At 42.4% G+C, this 23,129-nt stretch overlaps 1 protein-coding gene across 3 annotated transcripts in view; it reads left to right on the top strand.

Moving 5' to 3' along the window:
* Positions 1-23,129, top strand: part of PTCH1 (patched 1) — a 106,881-nt gene that overhangs the window by 39,724 nt on the left and 44,028 nt on the right. For all 3 annotated transcript variants that reach the window (XM_035099609.3, XM_035099608.3, XM_035099613.3), the window contains 7 exons: positions 10,955-11,144; positions 12,836-12,902; positions 13,014-13,105; positions 15,332-15,530; positions 18,958-19,079; positions 20,935-21,082; positions 22,222-22,353. In XM_035099609.3, coding sequence (XP_034955500.1) covers positions 10,955-11,144; positions 12,836-12,902; positions 13,014-13,105; positions 15,332-15,530; positions 18,958-19,079; positions 20,935-21,082; positions 22,222-22,353 — 950 coding nt within the window. The remainder of the gene's footprint in view (positions 1-10,954; positions 11,145-12,835; positions 12,903-13,013; positions 13,106-15,331; positions 15,531-18,957; positions 19,080-20,934; positions 21,083-22,221; positions 22,354-23,129) is intronic.

Genomic DNA, 23,129 nt, shown 5'->3' with positions numbered 1-23,129 from the left:
GCCACTCAGAAAGAAGCTGCTTAGGCAACAACAGATGGTACAGCAAGCAGCTGGCATAGAATACTTGAAAGAAACTGTACCTTGTTCCATAATATGTTCATTCTCCTTCGTTTGCCTGGTTGTTAAGTTTTCCCATGTTTTGAAGTGTGCCTGTGTGTGTTTTAACCTAAAAATGAAGAAGTTTTGTTTATTCTACTCTACTCAGATATTCTGCATCCTTTTTTTCTTTTTTTAAAAAAAACACATTGTCACAAACATTTGCTTTTTTCCTATGTGTCCCAATGAAAATAGCTTTGATTTTTTTTTTAACTACTGTTCTTAACCACTCAAGAAAACAATTACACATTCACAGAAGGGCCATTCAGAGGTTAACTGCGAAGCTCAGTCTAGGGAGCAGCTTATTGCTATGGGACAAAGCAGCATTTTTCCTGTTATTCCTCCAGAGGGATATATGTGTTTCTCTGTGTGAATTTCATATATGGAAGAAAGGATTAATCCTTATTTACTCTAAATTCTCCCAGTAGCTAATGAAAAGTTTTACTCAGTAGAAAATTTGCGCTTGGAGGTCCCGTTTTCAAGTGCAAATGTACAAATACTATATTATACCATTATTTAAAGCATTAAAACATGGACCTCTGTTTTCTGGACAAAGAAATCTCATCGAGAACAAGGAAAGATTAGAGCAATTTATATTCTTTCTACCACATATGAGACTTTTTTTTGTCAAAATGTTAGATTTCTGCCCCTATTGTTGTAAAGAAATGGAATCCATGATTCATAACTGTTCCATGAGAATCACCATCGTATTATGACACCTTTATTGCTTGTCTCAAAATGTGCCAACATCAGGCATCATACAACCCCCCCCCTGTATGATAACACCCATGCCAGTCTGTTTATCAGTGTTACAAATACGTAGATTCATCCAGTATGCATCAGGATACCTATAGATCTGGGCAGGGAACCCTTTTCAGCCCGAGGGCTGCATTTCTTGATGGGAAACTTTCCGGGTGGTGGGCATGGCCCTGAGGCAAAACATAGGCAGGGCAATGGGTGTGGCTGCTGTCCTTTTCACCGTAGGCTGTATTGCAGCCATATACAAGTCAGAATTTTGGATGCCTACACATTCCCCATCAGGAATACGGGTGGCGCTATGGTCTAAACCACTGAGCCTCTTGGACTTAGAATCATAAAGTTGGAAGAGACCACAAGGGCCATCCAGTCCAACCCCCTGCCAAGCAGGAAACACTATCAAAGCATTCTTGACATATGCCTGTCAAGCCTCTGCTTAAAGACCTCCAAAGAAGGAGACTCCACCACACTCCTTGGCAGCAAAATCCACTGCCGAACAGCTCTTACTGTCAGGAAGTTCTTCCTAATGTTTAGGTGGAATCTTCTTTCTTGTAGTTTGAATCCATTGCTCCGTGTCCGCTTCTCTGGAGCAGCAGAAAACAATATTTCTCCCTCCTCCATATGACATTCTTTCATATATTTGAACATGGCTATCATATCACCCCTTAACCTTCTCTTCTCCAGGCTAAACATACCCAGCTCCCTAAGCCGTTCCTCATAAGGCATCGTTTCCAGGCCTTTGACCATTTTGGTTGCCCTCCTCTGGACACGTTCCAGTTTGTCAGTATCTTTCTTGAACTGTGGTGCCCAGAACTGGACACAGTACTCCAGGTGAGGTCTGACCAGAGCAGAATACAGTGGTACTATTACTTCCCTAGATCTAGATGCTATACTCCTATTGATGCAGCCCAGAATTGCATTGGCTTTTTTAGCTGCTGCATCACACTGCTGACTCATGTCAAGTTTGTGGTCTACCAAGACTCCTAGATCCTTTTCACATGTACTGCTCTCAAGCCAGGTGTCTCCCATCCTGTATTTGTGCCTTTCATTTTTTCTGCCCAAGTGTAGTACCTTACATTTCTCCTTGTTAAAATTCATCTTGTTTGCTTTGGCCCAGTTGTCTAATCTGTTAAGGTCATTTTGAAGTGTGATCCTGCTAATCAGAAGGTTGGTAGTTCGAATCCCCATGATGGGGTGAGCTCCCGTTGTTCTGTCCCAGCTTCTGCCAACCTAGCAGTTTGAAAGCACACCAGTGCAAGTAGATAAATAGGTACTGTTGCGGAGGGAAGCTAAACGGCGTTTCTGTGTGCTCTGGTTTCCGTCACGGTGTCCTGTTGCGCCAGAAGCAGTTTAGTCATGCTGGCCCCATGACCCAGAAAGCTGTCTGTGGACAAACGTCAGCTCCCTTGGCCTGAAAAGTGAGATGAGCGCCACAGCCCCTTAGTCGCCTTTGACTGGACTTAACCATCCAGGGGTCCTTTGCTTTTTTACCTTTTGCCATTCTTCATCAAGGCAAGCAGGAGATATAATTGCACACCAAGGACAAATTCCTCCTGGGCAAAAGCACTTGAGGAGGGATTGCAACACAGCTGGTTAGGGGTAGGGCCTGGAGAGAGTCCCAAGAGGCCTGGAAGCCTGCATTTGGCCCACAAAGCCTGACCCCCCCCCCAAACTGCTGTCCAATGTAGAGCTTCTCCACCCGAGGAGGAGCCCATATTGGACCAGGGCCCCCATACTCGGATTAGCTTTGTGCTTGTAACTGAAGTTTGTGCATAGAGCTCCTTTATGTCAGCTGGAAGTGAAGTTAGCAGGGTGTGCAGCCACTGTGTGCATCAGTGTTGGGAGTGGGCTTCATGTAGTCGTCATCCCCGGACCCACACGTCAACTTCACTGTCTGAACACCTCTCATTCTCATCATTTGTGTAAGCTCATCATGGCCCCTAACAACCTAGGGCCATCCTTGGCTAACAGTGAACCTCCCACACTCACGCAGAGGCTTCTACTGTAGTTGTCACTGGGCTCTATGTCCCACCAGTAGCCCCTTCACCTTCACTGGGGGCTTTGATACACTTTCAGTTTGCACTGCAGGGAGCAAGTGGCAGCATTCAACTCAGTTGCTGACTTGCCATCAGCTGCTTAGGATTCAGGAAGAATGAAGAGGAGGGATGATGCATGCTAATGTCTTGTGGGGGGTATCAGTAGCAGGGAAAATGGAGAAGTTGGGTACCAGACTCTCCCCGCCTCCATCCTCTTTGCCTTGTGCTCAAGTCTTTTAGCACACCCACTTTGCCTCATGTGAAATGGGTTTCTACTGGAGCAGAAAACTGGGTTAAAATGAGTGGTTAGGTATTTGGGGCTGACTCTGAGTCCAGTTTGCGACCTTTGGCAACTCCTTTTTCTCAAATGGGCTCTAGAGCAGGCATCCCCAAACTGCGGCCCTCCAGATGTTTTGGCCTACACCTCCCATGATCCCTAGCTAAGAGGACCAGTGGTCAGGGATGATGGGAATTGTAGTCCAAAACATCTGGAGGGCCGAAGTTTGGGGATGCCTGCTCTAGGACACCTCCAGTTGGGGGTGGTGTATCTAGTTCAGCCCTCTGTAGCGGTGCCCACCCAAATGCCTTCAGAACACTTAAAAACAGCAGCTCATGAGGACAGTAACTTCCCTCTGCCTGGCATTTGTCCTTCAGAAAGTGAAAGACTGAGAGAGATTGTTAACCAATGTCTAACCCCCCAAGGCAGGCTTCCTCAACCTCAGGCCCTCCAGATGTTTTGAAACTACTATTCCCATCATCCCTGACCACTGGTCCTGCTAGCTAGGGATCATGGGAGTTGTAGGGCAAAAACATCTGGAGGGCCGAGTTTGAGGAAGCCTGCCCCAAGGAAACAATGTCTAAGGGTCAGCCATATCCAGATATCCACATGTTTTGGATGTGCACACTCTCTAGTTCTAATTTAAAACCAATGCCTAACCCTCAAAAATCCACGTTATACCAGTCTTATTCAGGTAGACGTTGTACAAGTAACAACGGGGGGTTGGGTGTTGGGTAGTATAAAGTCTGAAACCTATGTCTACGAGCCTTTTCCAGGCAGGTGTTTTAGAGGTGTTTACTGTCTTTAATGCAGCTCTCTGTTAGCTCTTGAATTATTGCAGTAGCCATAAGGACATTCCCTGGATGTTCTCTCTAGAAAGAAACAGCCCAATGGCTTCACCTAAAACCAAGCTTTCTGCAGGCAGGTTTTCTGGGCTGTTAAGGTACAAGGGAATGGGCGGAGATGGGTCCAACACCCATTTAAAAACAAAATCTTTTAGGGTGGTGTTGCACTGTGCTCCACAATTACAGTATTTCAGGGCATCAATAATTCCTGGATATGGCCCTGTTTTGTTTATACCATTATAAACGATAAGATTTGTGAGTACGTCAGTGAAGACAATGAAGAATGGAAGAATGCCAAATGCGAAGGAGCAATTATTCAACACTTAACATTTATGGGAAAGCGATGGCAACCGGGACGTTTCAGATGATTGTTAGAGTTTAGCCCCATTCTGTGAGTCAGCTTTTTGCTTCTCCTTTATGATCAAATATAATTTACTGTTGTGTGTGGTGCTTGGTATTTTAAAACAGTTTTTATGTACCGATGAGGTACAGAGTGTGGCCTAGGGCTTGGTAATAGGATACAGAGCCTTTCACCTCGAGGTCACGAGTTCAAATATGCCTCAGGTTAGAAATGACTAGAAGCTGTTGGCACCTGGCAGCTGTTCAAGGGTCTGAGAAATAATAACTTTTTCTGGGCAGATGTCCACATCACAGTTATCCTTCTCCATGCTCATTGTAGAGGAGAGGGTTAGCGTTTAACAAACTGCCCTCCAAATACGATTGGCTATTTGCTAGAAAGGGCATTTACAGTATATGTATGCTGCCCTAATACAAGATAACTTTCCACCATTATTTCAGCAGCAAGATGCCTTTGCACGAGCAGGGTCATCCAGAATGGAACATATAAAAACCGTTCTGAAAATGCTTTATTAAAAAAGTGTTTTTAAAAATACATTGAATTTTCCATAAGGATCACCATCGCCATCTAGGGTCACATTGTATATTGCACTTAAAACACACTTAAAACGTTTTATTTGAGCTGTATAGCTGAGTCTCAGGTTAGTTAAAGGGTGGAATTAGTTGTGTAGGACAGTCATGTGTTTCTTTAAGCATGTATCTACATACAGTACAAAGGGGAATGTGTGTGGGGAGTACTTTTTACACCGAATTGCATGTGACAAGTGTGCAGAATTCGGCACCTTCACCGACCTTGCCTCGTTGTGCTCTGCTGCTTTCAGAAATGTTTGAACCTGCCCAGCATGTTTCCTGTACAGGAGCTGGGCATAGACCTCCAAAAAGTGCTTTAAATGTCAATGGGGCATGTGTGTGAAAGGTGTGTCCGATCACCCCACACGTCTAGCCTGCACCTCATTTCTGGTGGACAGATCGATTTGTTAGCCTCTGCTGTATCTCGAAGGCTCTTTCCTAGATCAGAGCGTTCTGAGGTAATGGACTGGGTTCTCCCACCCCCCGCTCCCTGGCTAAATTCAAAGCCCTGATGTAATCGAAGGGGAATGGCTCTGCCAGGGAGCGTTGCAGCCAGGAACTCCCAGGAACTAACCGAGTATGTTTTTACTGTGCATAGAGGTTGAAAGTGTGGCTGCTTCTCTGGTCCCAGAGACAGACAGCTTGGACCCAGAACAGTTCACATGCTGTCTTTTACAGTCGTATCCTTTTGGATGAGGCGGTATGGCAGATTTTAATGGAAAGCAGTAACATTCCAACCTGCCCATTGCCAGGAATGAGACCCTCAAAATGTTATTACGATAGGCGTATAACTTATATAACCTGTCAAGATGAAGACTTGTACATTAGCAAGACACTTTGGCATGCTTGCTTAGGTTTCTCCTCTGCTGCAGCCGTGAAGATGAGAACATCTGCAGTGTTGTCTCAAGGAGTATCTACTTATTTTTCTAAATCATCTTTGCCAACCTGGTGCTCTGCAGATGTTGTAGGACTACATAGCTGGCTGGGACTAATGGAAATTGTAGTCCAAGAACATCTGGAGGTACCTGTTTGACCTCTACACTGAAGCCTAATCCTGACAAGGTGGGAGTTGCGCTCACACTGGAAAGAACAGGTGTATCCCTTGGGAATGGTCCTGGGTTTCAAGCTATCACATGAAGCCCAATGGTTCCAGTGGCTGGGAATGTTGATTCTTAGTTCTGTGTAGTTCATCAGCTATGGCTGTTCCTTTACCAAGATAACCTGGTCTGTACTCTATGTGGGGCTGCCCTTAAAGAGGACCTGTGCTTGCTGCCTGTGCTTGCTGCCAATATGCTACCAGTTTCAATTGTATTGTTTTCCATCCTAGTGGAAGAAACAATAAAGAAGGGGAGGATTTTTTAAAAGTTGAAGAAGAAAACCATTGCCATCATGGTGTGTAACAGAATCTTTCGCAACAGCTTTGTTCTGGGCAGATTGTTTGCTATATATGTTTGCATGTTGCTTATTTTTTGGTCACTCCACAGAATTAGCCTGAATTTTTCTGGGTGCCGTCTCTCCCTGTTCTCAGTCTACCAAACTCACCCAAGCAGACTGTCTGAATTATTTGAGCACAGGCCACTCGTTTTCCATGGCATCACAAGTGTTGTGGTTAGCACTGGAGCACACTGTGCCAAACTGCCATATATGCTTGTTGTTGTTGTTGTTGTTTAGTCGTTTAGTCGTGTCCGACTCTTCGTGACCCCATGGACCATAGCACGCCAGGCACTCCTGTCTTCCACTGCCTCCCGCAGTTTGGTCAAACTCATGTTCGTAGCTTCGAGAACACTGTCCAACCATCTCGTCCTCTGTCGTCCCCTTCTCCTAGTGCCCTCCATCTTTCCCAACATCAAGGTCTTTTCCAAGGATTCTTCTCTTCTCATGAGGTGGCCAAAGTATTGGAGCCTCAGCTTCACGATCTGTCCTCCCAGTGAGCACTCAGGGCTGATTTCCTTAAGAATGGATAGGTTTGATCTTCTTGCAGTCCATGGGACTCTCAAGAGTCTCCTCCAGCACCATAATTCAAAAGCATCAATTCTTCGGCGATCAGCCTTCTTTATGGTCCAGCTCTCACTTCCATACATAACTACTGGGAAAACCATAGCTTTAACTATACGGACCTTTGTAGGCAAGGTGATGTCTCTGCTTTTTAAGATGCTGTCTAGGTTTGTCATTGCTTTTCTCCCAAGAAGCAGGCGTCTTTTAATTTCGTGACTGCTGTCACCATCTGCAGTGATCAAGGAGCCCAAGAAAGTAAAATCTCTCACTGCCATATATGCCATATATGCTTAGGCCTATCAATTCACTTATTGACCATCCATGAATATGGTGTACTCCAAGGAAGGAACTTGGCTACGTTGGCCATGCTTGTGCTAGTCTGCACTACTAAGCAAGTAGGGATAGGTTTCTAAATTAATGTACCCCAATATATTAAGAGCGAAGGGATGCGGGTGGCGCTGTGGTCTAAACCACTGAGTCTCTTGGGCTTGCCGATTGGAAGTTTGGCGGTTCAAATCCCCGCGACAGGGTGAGCTCCCGTTGCTCGCTCCCAGCTCCTGCCAACCTAGCACTTCAAAAGCACGCCAATGCAAGTAGATAAATAGGTACTGCTGCGACGGGAAGGTAAATGGCGTTTCCATGCGCTCTGGTTTCCGTCACGGTGTCCCGTTGCACCAGAAGCGGTTTTGTCATGCTGGCCACATGATCCAGAAAGCTGTTTGTGGACAAACGCCGGCTCCCTCGGCCTGAAAGCAAGATGAATGCTGCAACCCCATAGTCGCCTTTGACTGGACTTAACCGTCCAGGAGTCCTATACTTTTAAATTTATATTAAGAGCATCCCAAGGCTCTGCTTCCCTCACGTTCTGAGACATGGGGTGGGGTAGTTGCTTAGGACAGAATCTTTTCAGCAATGGCACCAGCCTTGTGGAACTCTTTCCTCCAAGGAGATTGGCTCTTTGTGTCATCCTTGTTGGTCTTTTGGGACCAGGCAGTGTTACCAGTATTATTCCAGTGAGTGTTTGAGGGCGTATATAATAAGTGCTTGAAGGTAAATATAATAATTTGTATGCTTCATACATTTTCTGCTATTTGATTAATGCTGAACTTTTTCAGACATTATACTTAACAATGTTATAATCTTCTGACAGTAAGAGCTGTTTGACTGTGGAACAGACTCCCACTGGAGGTTGTGGACTCTCCTTCCTTGGAGGTTTTTAAGCAGAGGTTGGGTGGCCATCTGTCATGGATGCTTTAGCTGACATTCCTGCATTGCAGGGGATTGGACTAGATGACCCTCAGGATCCCTTCCAACTGTACAATTCTGCAATAGCTGTTTTAATTGTGAATCTTCATGATCGTTTGTGAATAGCTTTTAGGACTGACAAAATAAAAGGATGGAAATATGTGTACGAGTTCCCTCATCTTCCTGGGGTGATCAGAGTGCGTTAGACATGTGAGGCGGATGTGTCAGCTTGGGTGTATATTGATGTTAAAGGCTTCATATAAAGTGGCATTTTCTTGTGGAGAGGTCTTTTGTTCTTTGAAAAACTGGAGCAGAGTTTTCGGGGAAACAGTTTAGAAAAATTATCAAGCAGGTGTCTTTGTAAGAGTACATTATATAAGGTCTTTACACTTTAAGGGTTAAAAGGGGAAAAAACTACTGGAAAGACAGCATTCACACATAGTTCTTTCCTTCCTGTGTATTTTTTTTTGGGGGGGGGTATTACTTCCGATCCGTTTATATCAACTTTTTTAAGAACTGTGAACAATTACATTGCAATTAAATACAATTAATTGTATTAAATGTAATTTTAAATACGTTACAGCTTCTAAGCTCGAAAACAAGCCACTATGCGTAAATTCACACACACACACACACACACACACACACACACACACACACACAGAGAGAGAGAGAGAGGGGGGGGGGGTATCTGGGGTTACAGATGCTTCAGGTTAGAGATGTTTCAGGTTACAGACTCCACTAACCCAGAAATAGTACCTCAGGTTAAGAACTTTGCTTCAGGATGAGAACAGAAATCGCGCGGCGGCAGCGGGAGGCCCCATTAGCTAAAGTGGTACCTCAGGTTAAGAACGGACCCCCAGAACGAATTACCGGTAAGTTCTTAACCCGAGGTACCACTGTATATGCTACTAAAATATTAAATAGTAATTGACTAAATTCATTTTCATGTGAATAAAATGCTTTAAAAACCTATCTAGTTATATGTCAGTATTCACTTATTGGGTTTGTGGAAAAAGGAAAGAGCACAGTTTTTTCTGCTGACTATGATGTAATGCTGATTAGCTAAATTTGCCTTGTTAAGTGAGATTAATATAGTTTGACAGCACCTTGAGTAAGAAGCAATAATTTCTGTTGATACTAAACAGTTGGTCACTTTCAGTAGAGATGAGGAATGCTGTCTTTTGTCTTGCACAAGATTGGACCTCTTGGCTGAAATTAGTGTTAAATTCCATCAATTCCAAAAAATAAAATAAGGTATAGATTTGGGAATGGAATGACAGAGCATGTATTGTTCCTATGGGGATGTAGAGAGTTGTTGTCATGTGAACTGTAGGTTGGAATATCAAAATTCCACCGGTGTCTTTCTAAGCTGAATTAAAACTTCAGAACTGATGTCCATGTAAACTTGGTTACAATAAGCATAAATTACCTAGCAGTGAAGGCGAGGGGCGTATTTGCAAACACATTGCTTGAGATGAAAATTTAAAACCGAAGGTGAAAACCAATTATCCAATGTTTTTGTTTCATCTTAAACAATTGTGTCCTTTGTTCTCTCTAGTAATAAATTAAAAGTGGGGCCTGACTGCATCTGGAGAGCCACAAGTTCCTCATCCCTGGTTTAAAAGATGCTTTAACCATTTACTTAAAAAAAAAAAGGCTCTGGCCCAAAGTGCATTTCAGTTTGTGGACAGCGGTGCTACTGGTTTCTGCAGTTTCCTCTGCTGTTCAGCTGCATCACATGCCATTCTAGAGAGGATGGAGGGATGGTTTTGCATGAGGTGGGGATGGAACAGTCCTAGTGCATCTTCGAATTGGTGCTCAGTTCTCTAGATACAAGCCATCATGACTGTTATTAAATTTGTCATTTTATTTTTAGTTTCCTTTCATTTTCTTCCTCTATGGCTGCAATCCTGTATACCTGGGAGTAAGCCCCAATGAAAACCATGAGACTTCTGATTACAGTAGAGCTGTATAGGATTGCACAGTCTCTGACTTCATTTTAGCTTCCTTTAGACCTTTAGGCTGCATAAATGTGTCCCTTTGTTAGGTTTCTTGACTTTTTAAAGATAAAATTTGCCTTGGAATCCAAATTCTGGTACATCCTAGCTCACTGTAGCGATTCTAGGCACTTGGAATTGATTGCTTAAGTGTAGCTGACTCTGTTCCTCTGAAACTGCACCGTTATGTGACCCTAACTTAACAGTATTTTTATGTTTTAACTAGCAGCAGCAAGACATACTAATACTCATTTACTCTTTCCCTCCTACCTCCTTTTTATGGAAGATAAACATTTCTCCTTCTGCCATTGCCAAATTATTTAGGAGAAGAGTGTAAATTGAAGTCATTTATCTTGAAATGTGCCATTGCAGCAGACTGTTTATACAAGTGCAAGAAATTGTAACAGAGAAATATTTGGTCTGGTCTGCAAGGAAAAGGTTCCTTCCCCCCCCCCTTTTGTTAATAAACTTTCTACATGTGGAAATTTTGGTGTGATACTGAAAGACCATGTGTCTAGCAGGAATCAACTTAACACACACCTCTGTTTGTGAAGTAGGGACAATTAATTAATTTATTTTTTATATAAAGAGAAATGTTTGTCTTTTTGCTGCACTATACATGAAATTAGCTCTCTTTAAAATTGCTTCAGTTCTTAACTGGCTGCAGAACATTCCATGCATATGGGAAAGTTTATTGGTGGCCTGTGAGCTCTTAGAATGTGAATCCAGAGTAAGTTATTGTTGGCTGATCCCAGGTTGTAAATATTTGTCTGTCAGTTGGTGGACGAGTGAGTCGGGAGTTAAGTTACACGCGCCAGAAGATTGGAGAAGAGGCCATGTTTAATCCCCAACTCATGATTCAGACACCGCAAGAGGACTGCGCTAATGTGCTCACAGCAGAAGCACTCCGACAGCACCTTGATTCCGCACTTCAAGCCAGCAGGGTACACGTGTATATGTACAACAGGTAAGGTGGAATGGAGAGAAAAGGCTATGTTATTTTAACTTCCCAGAACTAAGAATAGCTTGGGAGGAGGTGCCAGAGTGCCGTGGTCCCACTTTGAATTCTCCTGTTGTGAACACGTGAAGCCAAATCCATGCAGAGGAGATAACACAAGTTTCAGATGTGCATAAACCCTGTATATCTCTCCTGTGCAGCTTTCCCCTTTCGGCAGTGCAGTTGGGAGTACAGTAACTGGAATTGTGGCGGACTTGCACATCTGCTTTTCAATATTTACAACCCTCCCAGCAACTCATGTTCCTGGAGGGCCACTTTGAAGGAAGCAAGCGGAAATGGGCCGGTGCCTTCACCCTCACAGTGGCTGTCTAATTCTTTTAGCCACAGATGCCTCTTTCTTGGTTCCTATTTAGCATCTCAGTTGGCAATGGGGGAAAGGGGATAGGCAGCCCCTCGAGAACTAGTTTTAGCCCTGGAATCTCCAGGTGTTGACCTTAGCTTAACATGTCTGAAGTTACTCTGAACAAGGTGTTTCAGAAAATAATCGCGCATGCCTCTATGGTACTCATACAGTTTTGCTATTGATATAAATGAAAACAGAACTTCCCCCTTATTTAATTTGGGTGTTTTTTTTTTCATTTGTTGGTTTGCTGACATTTATAAATATTGCCTGATGAAAATCTGTGATGCTAAACAAAGTTTTTAGTTAAGGTTAATAGCACAGGTTTGGACCTAATCTTGAGGCATTTACAGTCTGTCATATTTCAAAGTCAGAAGCGGTTTTCGATACAGTGTAGATAAATGTGTAGCATAAATTTTGCCTGACGCACTAATGGGTTTCCAAGTAGCAAAAAGTCCTTAGTGTTCACCAATTGGTAACATAATAGTCACTCCAAAATTTTTGTCTACAGTACAGTATTCCAGGTTTTGCTTTTCAAAAGTCTTTAAGTTCGTGTATGATAAACGAGAGAGGGCTGTATGTGCAGTCAGTTTCATTGTTTCCAAAGGGTGATGTATTGATTGAACAACGAAGTCAACACCATATGCCACTATAATCTTTATTATTATTATTATTATTATTATTATTATTATTATTATTATTATTATTATTATTATTATATTTATATTTATAGCCTGCTCATCTGGCTGGGTTTTCCCAGCCACTTTGGGTGGCTCCCAGCAGAATAGTAAAAACACAATAAAATATCAGACATTAAAAACTTCCCTAAACAGAGTTGCCTTCAGATGTCTTCTAAAAGTCAGGTAGTTTTTTTTATTTCCTTGACATCTGAAGAGAGGGTGTTCCACAGGGAGGGTGCCACTACTGAGAAGGCCCTCTGCCTGATTCCCTGTAACCTCACTTCTCGTAGGGAGGGAACCAGCAGAAGACCCTCGGAGCTGGACCTCAGGCAATCCTACCACATTGGACGGAATACTTGACTGCAGACACATCCAGAAATAGTGTTCCCAACCATTCCTGCACAATCCAAGGCCTGTTTACAAAGTACAGTAGCATTCTCTGTAACAAACAAAAACTGCCCTGTTTTGATGATTGCACAACAGCCCCCTTATTTAGGAGTTAAAAGTGCTTCATCTGTGCTTTACAGTTCCCCCAAAGGTGTACCATCTACACGGGTGACATTGAAAATATAAATGTCTGTATTTATGTTTTTGATGTGATTTGCTCTTAATTTTTACAGACAATGGAAATTGGAACACTTATGCCATAAATCAGGGGAACCGATCACAGAAGGTTACATGGACAAGGTACACATAATATGTTGTATTCTGCACGCTTTCCTCTGTAAATAATAATTTTGCATTGAACTCTTTATCGTTTCTTAATTGGGCGTGTGCTTTTTTTCCTAACTTTGACAGATCATAGAACACCTTTACCCTTGTTTAATTATCACACCTTTGGACTGCTTCTGGGAGGGTGCAAAGTTACAGTCGGGGACTGCATATCTACCGTAAGTTTTGTTTTCTACAATATAAACCTGTTTCTTGCATGGTAGCCTTTCACATTATTATGATTTGCTTTTATGCTGCACTGGCAACAAAATACAGTATCATATATGCGACTTTGACAAGGGTTTTGTCTTAATAATGGAGGTGGAGTCACAGGACAAACAGCGTGTTCAGACAAGACTCTCCCATCTGCAGGAATGTAGTTGTATAGGAGAAGTAACATCAGACCCGGGTACAGCCGCAGCGGTTTCACGAAAGTTTCACCACCCATGTGCATCTGATCCTGGATCAGATGTTGCTTCCTCCAGGCGTGCAGCTGCTGCCTCATGACAGAGCCATTCCACAAAGACCATGGACCAGCTTATGAATAGTATCTGAACAGACAAATTTTTATTTGCAAGCTCTTTAACAACCAATTTAGCATTGACACTGATGTGATTGAGTTTTGAACTTTATTGAGGGTTGTTTTCCAGGGTTATTTTCTGCAGTCATTTTGAAGATCTGTATGCCCTGTGTCTTAAGGTGCTTGCTGTGGAAAGGAAACAAGTATGCATATTTCTGGAAAATCAGTCTCCTGGTAGATGTCCTGAGTTTTTGCAGTGCTTATTCTCAGATGAAGTGTGCTGTCACATTTCAGCTTTTCACACATTTTTGCACAAATATCTTCTAAAAGCCAACAACCTTGAGAACAACCACTAATCTTTCTTCCCATGCAAGAAAAGAAAGGAGAGGAAAATAAGAGAGAGCAGCTCTGTCTTTGTGGGGCAAGGCCAGGGATACTTTCTAAGTGTTGTGGAAATGGTTTCATAACACATTCACCGTCCTGAAAACAAATGCCTTTGAATGCACTGAATCTGAATCTTGGGTTCAAGCTACTGTACTTCCATCATACTTTTAGAATGCATGTCCCAGCAGCATCAAAGGTTATTTTGAGGGAAATAAGCTTTGTTCCCTCCTTGTTTTTAATTCTAACGTACAATAGTACCGATGGCCCGACAATTCTCTTTGGCTGAAAGTATGTGAATTGTCGCCTTGAATTAAAAATAATAGTCTCAGGAAAAAACTAATCCTTTGTTTATCTGATTGTTCGGTGGCATAAGGTATCTCTTTTGAAAGATTGTTATATGTAATGTAATGCGCCCATCAAAGAGTTAATTTTTAATCAGTTTAGACATTTTTGGTTAATTATGCAAGACCTAGCTTTTGTGTTATTGTCTTTGCCCTGGTTTGCATGTCTCTGTAAAAGCAATTTGCAATGGCCATCTCTTAACCTTCAGTGTAGAGGGTTGTTTTTTGTTTTGTTTTTAGATGGGGGAATAAGGGGGTTTGTGTTTTCTGGTTGGGAGAGTTTGAATAATGACTTAAGCCTGGTTAAGCAGATACAGTAGTTTGAACCGCAAAATAAGGCAGCCAAAAGCCTTTATAGTCTATCAACATCATGAAACGAAAACTGGAGGTAGGAGAAATAGAAAGACAGTCATGATGGTGGCAGCAGCTAGTGCTCAGGCGATTGCTAAGTTAACAAGAGTTTGAAGGAACACAGTAACTATTAATTATAAAAAAGTGAGAACCTTATTTATTAGCTACATATGAAACATGTATTCAGAGGCAAGCAATTCCTATGTGATAGGAAATTCTTTCTCCTTTTAAAAGTAACTTAAGAAGTCAGTAATCCCAAATTTAAAAGTATCGAAAAGCAAGATCAGATATTAAATTTCTTGTCCATTTGAACACCCCTGGTCACACACGAGCCCAACATGACGTGGCAGTTAGATATCAAAGAATATTGGCCAACCTCAGTGTCTGTAATTCCACAGCCAACTACAAAAGTGTCATCGCAGTTTTAGAAACTGCATTTAGGTAATATTTGTAACCTCCCCATTCAGATGTTACAGAAAAAACATTTATTTTGGGATTGGCGGGACTATTCACATGAACAAGGAATTTGTTGTCTGAAACCGGCCCTAAGATATGATTTCTCAACAGTCTTCAACAGTGGCTACTGAAGAATTGATATCACATGTAGCACAGTTTAAAATAGGCACAGTCAAGAGTAAGTTCTACTCAGTTAATAGGATATAATTCATGTTAGGGTGAATTATATCCATAGTTTGGGCTTTTGATGTTTATAAGGAGGGGTGGGAGGGGGAGAGGTGTATATTGTGAGTCAATGTGAAGGTTGCCGATGCCTTTTTGACCATTATGTTCCTACTCTTTTGTTTCTCCAGAGGGAAACCCCATTTGCAGTGGACCAACTTTGACCCCTTAGAATTCTTGGAGGAGTTAAAGAAAATAAACTCGCAAGTAGATACCTGGGAAGAAATGTTAAGTAAGGCAGACGTTGGACATGGGTATATGGATCGACCTTGCCTGAATCCTGAGGACCCTGACTGTCCTATCACAGCGCCCAACAAAAATTCAACCAAAGTAAGTTAGTTTGGCTTTTGTTGGCTAACTCAGGAAACGTGGAAGGAATGGTGGAGCCCTACAATCCTCAAAAATAAATTTCAATTTAACCCTCCTGAAAGTCAATTTTATAGGTACATGTGGGCAGTGTGTTGCCTACTACAACTGTTCTTAGAAATCTGGTAATAACAGCTTTCATATTGATTTTTTTTAAGTGTCTCTACCTCATGATAACTTGAGATAAATGATTATGATGTGATTGGGATGAAGAGTAAAAAACCTGGAAGCAAATGAAGATATGATAAACAAAACATAAAATGGATTCCAGAACAAAACAAAACAAAAAACCCCAAAAAGATGAAGTGGAATTCAGACGTGATACTTTAAGCTCCTCAGGAGAAGAGTGGTGTGCAAATGTGCCAAATACATAAATGGCTGGCATTGCCACCTGGGCAGAACAATCTTGAACAGTCTTGTTTACAGAGTTTCACATCCTCAGAGAGAAGATTTTTATTTAAGAACGCCTTTCAGCTATGTGAAACAAACCATGGCTTCACGGCATTTTGATTTAGCACTCCTGTTGGAATTTCCATTGCATGTATTTGTTTATGGGTTGCAGACTGCTTTCTGTCTGTCTCCATAGATCTTCATTTGCTTGTTGCTCCCGGCTTTCTCCTGAATATGCATTATGCTTTTTGGATTTTCAAATGTGGGCATGATAGAAGGAGAGAGCGAGTGGGGGAGTAGGCCAGTGATGGGCAACCTTTTGAGCTTGGTGTGTCAAAATTCGCCAAAAAGCCGAGCATAACTCAGGTGGTGTGTCACTTCGATGAAAAAACCATAATTTCACGATATTTATAGTTTAAATAACAAAAATGTATAATTGTAATATATAACTGTATTTAATAAACCAAAAACTGATTATTTAACCAAACCGAACCAAAAACCCCTTATTTATCACAAAGTGCCCAGAGTTGTTGAGCTTTATGGGGGGAGCTGCTGACCAAAGTTTTGGAGGTTTTTTTGGGGGGGTGCAAAAGTTGCTTTGCTTTTTTGGGGGGATGCCTCAAAGCTGCTGCGTTTTGGGGGGGGGGAGAAAGAGAACAGAAATAAATGATGAATAATACCTTCGCTGGAACTAACACGCAGCACCAACATAGTCTGCCAAAGCGACAAAAAAACCAACACAGAACGGGTTTAAAAATGAACGCTGTTACACCCAATCATCATCTGCCAAAGCGCCAGAAAAAAACAGCACAGAAAGGGTTTAAAAACCAATCTCTGGCTAACAGCAGCAACAACAACAACAAAAGGATCCGGGTTTTAACAGCTGAGACAAGCTGTAGCATGAGGAGGAGCAGGAGAACAATTTTTTTTTGGGGGGGGGACAACAACAGCGTGAATGGGCCGATAGGGCACATACCAGCAGTGAGGGCTCTGCGTGTCATGTCTGACACGCGTGTCATAGGTTCGCCATCACTGGAGTAGGCAGTCTTGGGAAAGAGATGAAACTATTCCATATGAGTGTCTTCCTGGGAGGATTGGTTTTACCAGCTGTTTGTAGTGACATGCAGTACTGTCTTCAGCTTTGTTTATGCCCTCCTGCAAAGCAAGGGATTCTAGGATATCAAAGTGACTAGATTCGTGAGGCCACTAGGGCAGTTCACCAGCTATGTCTACTAAGTGCCATGTGAAATGTTTATTGCTTCCTCCAACTGTTCCTATGAATTGGTTCTCTATTTTGGCTCAGGAACATGTTTTATAATAGAGGCTGCTTTTGATTTAAATTATAAGTGGTAATGTTTGAAATTTGCATGCATATGTGTATGAACATAGAGAGGGTAAGTGGGGAGGAGAATGAATGTGTTTTAAAAGCACGCATTATAGGTTGAAAGAATCCCAAATTCGTAGTGCATGTTAAAAATAACTGTCTTGCATTCAGTTCTCACTGAGCTATGATTGTGGAACTGACTTTGTTTTATGGTTTTAGTAGCTTGGATCCAGAGCTCCCCTTGTGTGAAGAGAAGTCACTTCCACTCACACTAGGGTGGGCTGCCGGTTTCGCCTGATTCTGCCCCTCTCCTACTGCAGCCCCCCCCCCCCCCCGCAATGCACACCATTGCAGAGATTTATTCTTCTGGAGGAGAACTTGAGGGGCATCAAAAGGAAGAGGCCCCAAAAGAATACTGATGTGCCCATAGATGCATAGGATTTGAAACTGATACTGGGAGCTGTACTGAATTCTAGAATAAACTCCCTTGCTGTGGTCACTAAGCTGCAAGGCAAAACGGGGTCTTCCCTTGCTTCCAGTTCTCCAGATTTTGTTTGGTCTGCAGACTAGAGACAGGAGCAATTTAGTCCAGTGTCAGAGGTCTATACTCCATGGAAGGCAACAGGAATGTGACCTTACAGATTCCTTCACTCCCTAGGTATATGAATGTAAACAGTAAGAACCGTGCTCTTATTTGGCCCCTCAGTAAATGGAGAATGTTCTGGCAGTTTCGGTCATATTCTCTACCTTTTCTGGGAGCTACCAAGGAAATGAAGTATTCAACGTTTTCTTTTTCTTTTTCGGTTGAGAGTCCCCAGTTGCTGCACCCACCACCGGCACATTTGCACCCAAAGGAGCAAAATATATACTAAAGAACAAAGTTCTGTTTCTGTTCACCTCTCTAGGGGTTCAGAGTGCTAAAGATCTGTTACACTTCCCTGAGTCAGTTGGCCAGCCCAAGTCCATTCCAACTGACCATTAATTATACAACTTCAAGAGGAGTTTTGCCTGAATTAAAGAATAGTGTGATCAGGCTTTACATTTCCATGGCAAATATCATTTCTGGTGTTACTGTGAGGGGGATACTAGAATGGGTATTCCAGATGATACGGCAACTGTATTTTTCTAGGGTGTTTACTGGAGGGAGAAGCACAAAGGACTATGTTTAGTTTGATAACTGACGGTTATTTAGTCCTGACACTTATTAGAAGCCTAAGATCCAGTCTGGGTGTACATCGCCATGTAAATGAATCATGGCTGAAAGACAATGTCTTCGACATGTGCTTCTTCCATAAACCCACAACTTGCGTGGATTTAACTTGTACATTTTCAGCTTTACACATGTGGCAAATAAAAAGTGAAAAATAAATAAAAGGGGGCAGGGTTCCTTTGAAAAATGACCTTGTCAATCTCACCTGTCATTGAACACAAGGGGTTTTGACGACACAATTTGGCTTTAGGCACAATCCCCGGAACATAACCCCATGTAAATATGAAGTATTTTTACAGTGCAAGTATGCTCCTGAACCCTTTCAGAGCTTGCTGCAGGATTTCTGTGTACTAGCAAACTTGTCTTTGGGGAGTCCCTGAATTCATGTTAGTGGTCCTGTTTTATTTTATTGTCTTGTGCTTTCTTATTGGCCTATGGTTCTGTAACATCTTTCATTTGCCTTTTAGCCTCTAGACGTGGCCCTTGTTTTAAGTGGTGGATGCTATGGGTTATCCAAAAAATATATGCATTGGCAGGAAGAGCTGATCATTGGTGGCACAGTTAAAAATGGTACTGGGAAACTTGTCAGGTAAATACCAATGGCCTTGTCTCATATATCCTGTTTCTTTCTTTTTAATAAATAAATAAAATTCTTGTGAAAACCTTTGGCACCTGTGGGCAAGGTGTTGCTAAGCTGGGTTGTCTATGGTAGGTTATGATGAAAGAAATCTTCTTCCTGAGTGTTTCCATGACAATTTAATTGCTTTCTAGAGTAACCTTTCTTTCTACATATTATTTGAACATTTTGACAGTTTATACTAGTTATATGTCCTTTTTGTACAATGCAGTTCCACTTTGTGTGTGGCTCATCTAAAGTTACTGTTTTATTACGGGTTCAGCAGAATAGCGTTCAGCCAACTTGGAAGGACACAAAATTGTAATAAAAGTGCAGTTCACATTTAAGCCACAGTGCTTTTGCTCACGCTTCACTCATAAGGTCTCTGTAGCAGCAAGCCTCTGTATTTGTTTCATACGCAAAAATGCATATGTTTTTTTTCCCATGTTGTAAGCTGCCTTGAGCATGGTTTGAATTGTGGAAAGGTGGCATTCAAATAAAATTATGTATGTATGTTTGGATCAGGAGAAGAAAAAAGCAAGTAATGTATTATGGAAACTGAGTTTCCAGAGAGCACCCTTCACCATCTAATAATGGAAAGATTTTCAGCAATTCAGCTGGGAAAATAGAATTTTTTGTTCCTTCAGATGTTCATCATTGTATGCCCAGGGTACACTTACATGGGCCTTACATGATTTAAATGTATTCTGTCTCATATATATATAAATTGGGGGACTGGTTTAAGGTCCTGTCTTCACTGATGTATCCTTAAAAAGGTAAAGGGACCCCTGACCATTAGGTCCAGTTGTAACCGACTCTGGGGTTGCAGCGCTCATCTCGCTTTATTTATAGGGAGCCAGCGTACAGCTTCTGGGTCATGTGGCCAGCATGACTAAGCCACTTCTGGCGAACCAGAGCAGCACATGGAAACGCCGTTTACCTTCCCGCTGTAGCGGTACCTATTTATCTACTTGCACTTGACGTGCTTTCGAACTGCTAGGTGGGCAGGAGCTGGGACCAAGCAACAGGAGCTCACCCCGTCACAGGGATTCAAACCGCCAACCTTCTGATCGGCAAGTCCCTGGAACAGAGTGACCCCCAATAATACTATAGCTGGCCCTTCTGGCAGTAGGGAAATTGATCAGTAGCTCACAATATTTGTAAGTTCCAGTGCATGTGTACCAGTGTGTGTGTGTGTGTGTGTGTGTGTGTGTGTGTGTATCTTTATTTCTCCAAAAGGAATTTGAGACATTGAACAATGCAAATTATTTTAAAACGACACAATGTTTAAAAGCAATAAATCACATATATCAATATTAATATAAAAAATCCGAACAACAACGAATATTTATAGTTACAGCATTAAATAAATAAAAAAGCCAAAAAAGAAAAGGGTCCCCCCCCCAGGAGTCTGTGATCCTGTCTTACGGAGGATTTGTTACAAATTTCACTTTAAGCAAGTGGCTATCAGAGCCTAAAGATAATTTGTGACTTTATTCTATTTTATTTCCCAGCTTTTTGACAAACACTCAAGGTGTTTTACAGTCACAATAAAGCAACACTAATGAAAATAAAGCAGAAATGAGGTGAAGCGTATTGACGCACAAAGCCTCCTTTTGCTTCGACAGACCATTGATCCACTTGCTACTGAGTAGGCTTTTCCAATGAGCAGCAGTTCTCCGAGGTCTCAAGCAGAGATCTTTTCCAATCTTGCTAACCCAAAGGTCCCTTCAAGATGTTCGTTTTAGGCACTGAAAATGTCTTCGTTTAAAATGTTTGTCCTAAACCCTTTCCTCCTCCTAAACTCCCACCTCTCTTCCTCTTGCAGTGCCCAGGCTTTACAAACCATGTTTCAGTTAATGACTCCTAAGCAAATGTACGAGCACTTCAAGGGGTATGAGTATGTTTCGCACATCAACTGGAATGAAGACAAAGCAGCTGCAATTCTGGAAGCCTGGCAGAGGATGTATGTTGAGGTAAAATAGAAACTTACCTGGTGAACCATTTCTGGTTGGCTTTCCATGAATCCTAGTATGCTTGTGCAAATGTCCATGGTCTATAGAAGGGATGGGAAAGCTGTTGTTGGGAGTCCATCTCCCATCATTCGTGGCCATTGACCATGCTGGCAGAGGCTAATGGAGGCTGGACTCAAACAACATCTGGATCCTCATCCCTGGTCCATAGCGTTCATAGAATCATAGAACTGTAGAGTTGGACGGTACACCAAGGGTCATTTAGTCTAACCCCCTGCAATGCAGGAATCTCAGCTAAAGCATCCATGGCAGTGAATACTTCTTCACTGAAGCTCCAGACAGTAGAACTGGCTTGTGGGATAAGTGTGCCCTCTGTTTAGAACAGTAGCTTCTTTAGAACAGCAAAGGGTTTTAAACTTGCCTTTTTGCTTTCAGTCTAGATGAATTTGCCAGCCTGTTGTGAGTGACGTTAAAGAGACATACAGCATTTGTTTTCACTCGTGAATTTTAAATCCTGGTGCGCTCTTCTGATTTGCTGATCCGGCAGTGAACTGGCATAGCTTTAAGGAGCTTGGCTGGCTTTTAAAAACACTTGGTCTGTGTGGTTATCCAGCAAAGGTGTCTGGAACACATTAGCCAGCCATAGAATCTGTTCACAGCTGCAGTCCCATTGGTGAGGTCATGTGACATTATCTGGCCTTTGTTTCCCAGGGGTTGACCTCTGCTAAGCTGCTTGTGACCTCTCTAAAGTGCCCAGCCAATGAAGAAAGAGAGGATTGCTCTTAAGAATTTGTTGTTTTAGATTAGAGGCACAACTGATATAACAACAAATCAGTTGTAGACTCTTGGATCGAGAGAGCAAAAAAAAAAAAAAATAGACGGTGGGGGAAGCAGAGGAGACTGAGCGTGAAGCGTCTTCAGTTTCACTATTTCAAATAAATTGCCATATTCCTCTCCTCTGGGGCACACAATCTTATTTGATCTATAGCAGCTTGCTGAGCCTCTCTACCAAGTATAGCAATTATGTAACAAAGAGTTAATAACATGACACACACACACAAAAAAACATAAAAGCTGGTTTTAAATGATATCCCCTGCAGGAACGCATTGTATTGTCCTCTCTTCCCATCTCCTTCTCACAGATCGTCCATCAGAGTGTGGCACAAAACTCTACACAGAAGGTGCTTTCCTTTACTACAACTACCCTGGAAGACATCCTAAAATCATTTTCTGATGTCAGCGTTATCAGAGTTGCCAGCGGCTACCTATTAATGGTAAAATGAACACAATATTGCTTTGATTCTTCATAATGTTCCTGTGACTTGTTTTAAAGCAACCCATCATAAAAGCGTTCCTGCAGTCACGTTAAAAACTGCATTTGGGGCAATCTGTTCCTTCATGTCCGTATCTTAAGAGAACCCGTGGCTCATTTGAGAAAGTACACACATAGGATGGAGCACAGGCTTGATCTCTGCAGTTTTCAACTAAGTAAGCCAATGTTTGGGGAACCTCAGGCCACAAACTATCTAGAACTATCTGGCTCTCTGAACTCCCCTTTCTCTCCAGGATGAATGCCTTGCTGGCTCTTTCCTATACAGTCCTTGAGTGCTTTTATCGATTTGGAATGTGTCTGTGAACTCTGATAATGACTCTTGCTTACCTGGATGGACAAAGTTGGGGTGGGAGTGGAGGGAGAGGGGGAAAACATGTGTAGGAACCCCTGGCTTATGTGTGACTGGAATGCAGCCTTCTGTACAAAGGTAGGTCACAGTCACTCTCCCCTCTGGCCATAACCAGTTTTGTCACCAAACCATGGCGGCCACTGGCATGTAGCCCCCTCCCCCCAAGATTGCCGAAGAAGGAATGTGACCTGGAAAATGTTCTGCTCCCCTGAGTTAAACCATCTTTGCTAGCAGAAAGGCATTTGCCTGAGACTTGTCAATCTGAGTTCAGACCATAGCTGCCAAGTTCTCCCTTTTTTTAAGGGAAATTCCCTTATGCTGAATAGGCTTCCTCGCGAGAAAAGGGAAAACTTGGCAGCTATGGTTCA

Source organism: Zootoca vivipara, chromosome 10, assembly GCF_965207765.1.
Source record: "Zootoca vivipara chromosome 10, rZooViv2.hap1.1, whole genome shotgun sequence".
Taxonomy (NCBI): domain Eukaryota; kingdom Metazoa; phylum Chordata; class Lepidosauria; order Squamata; family Lacertidae; genus Zootoca; species Zootoca vivipara.
The sequence above is the reverse complement of the archived record's forward strand: the minus strand, read 5'-3'. Positions and strand labels throughout refer to the sequence as shown.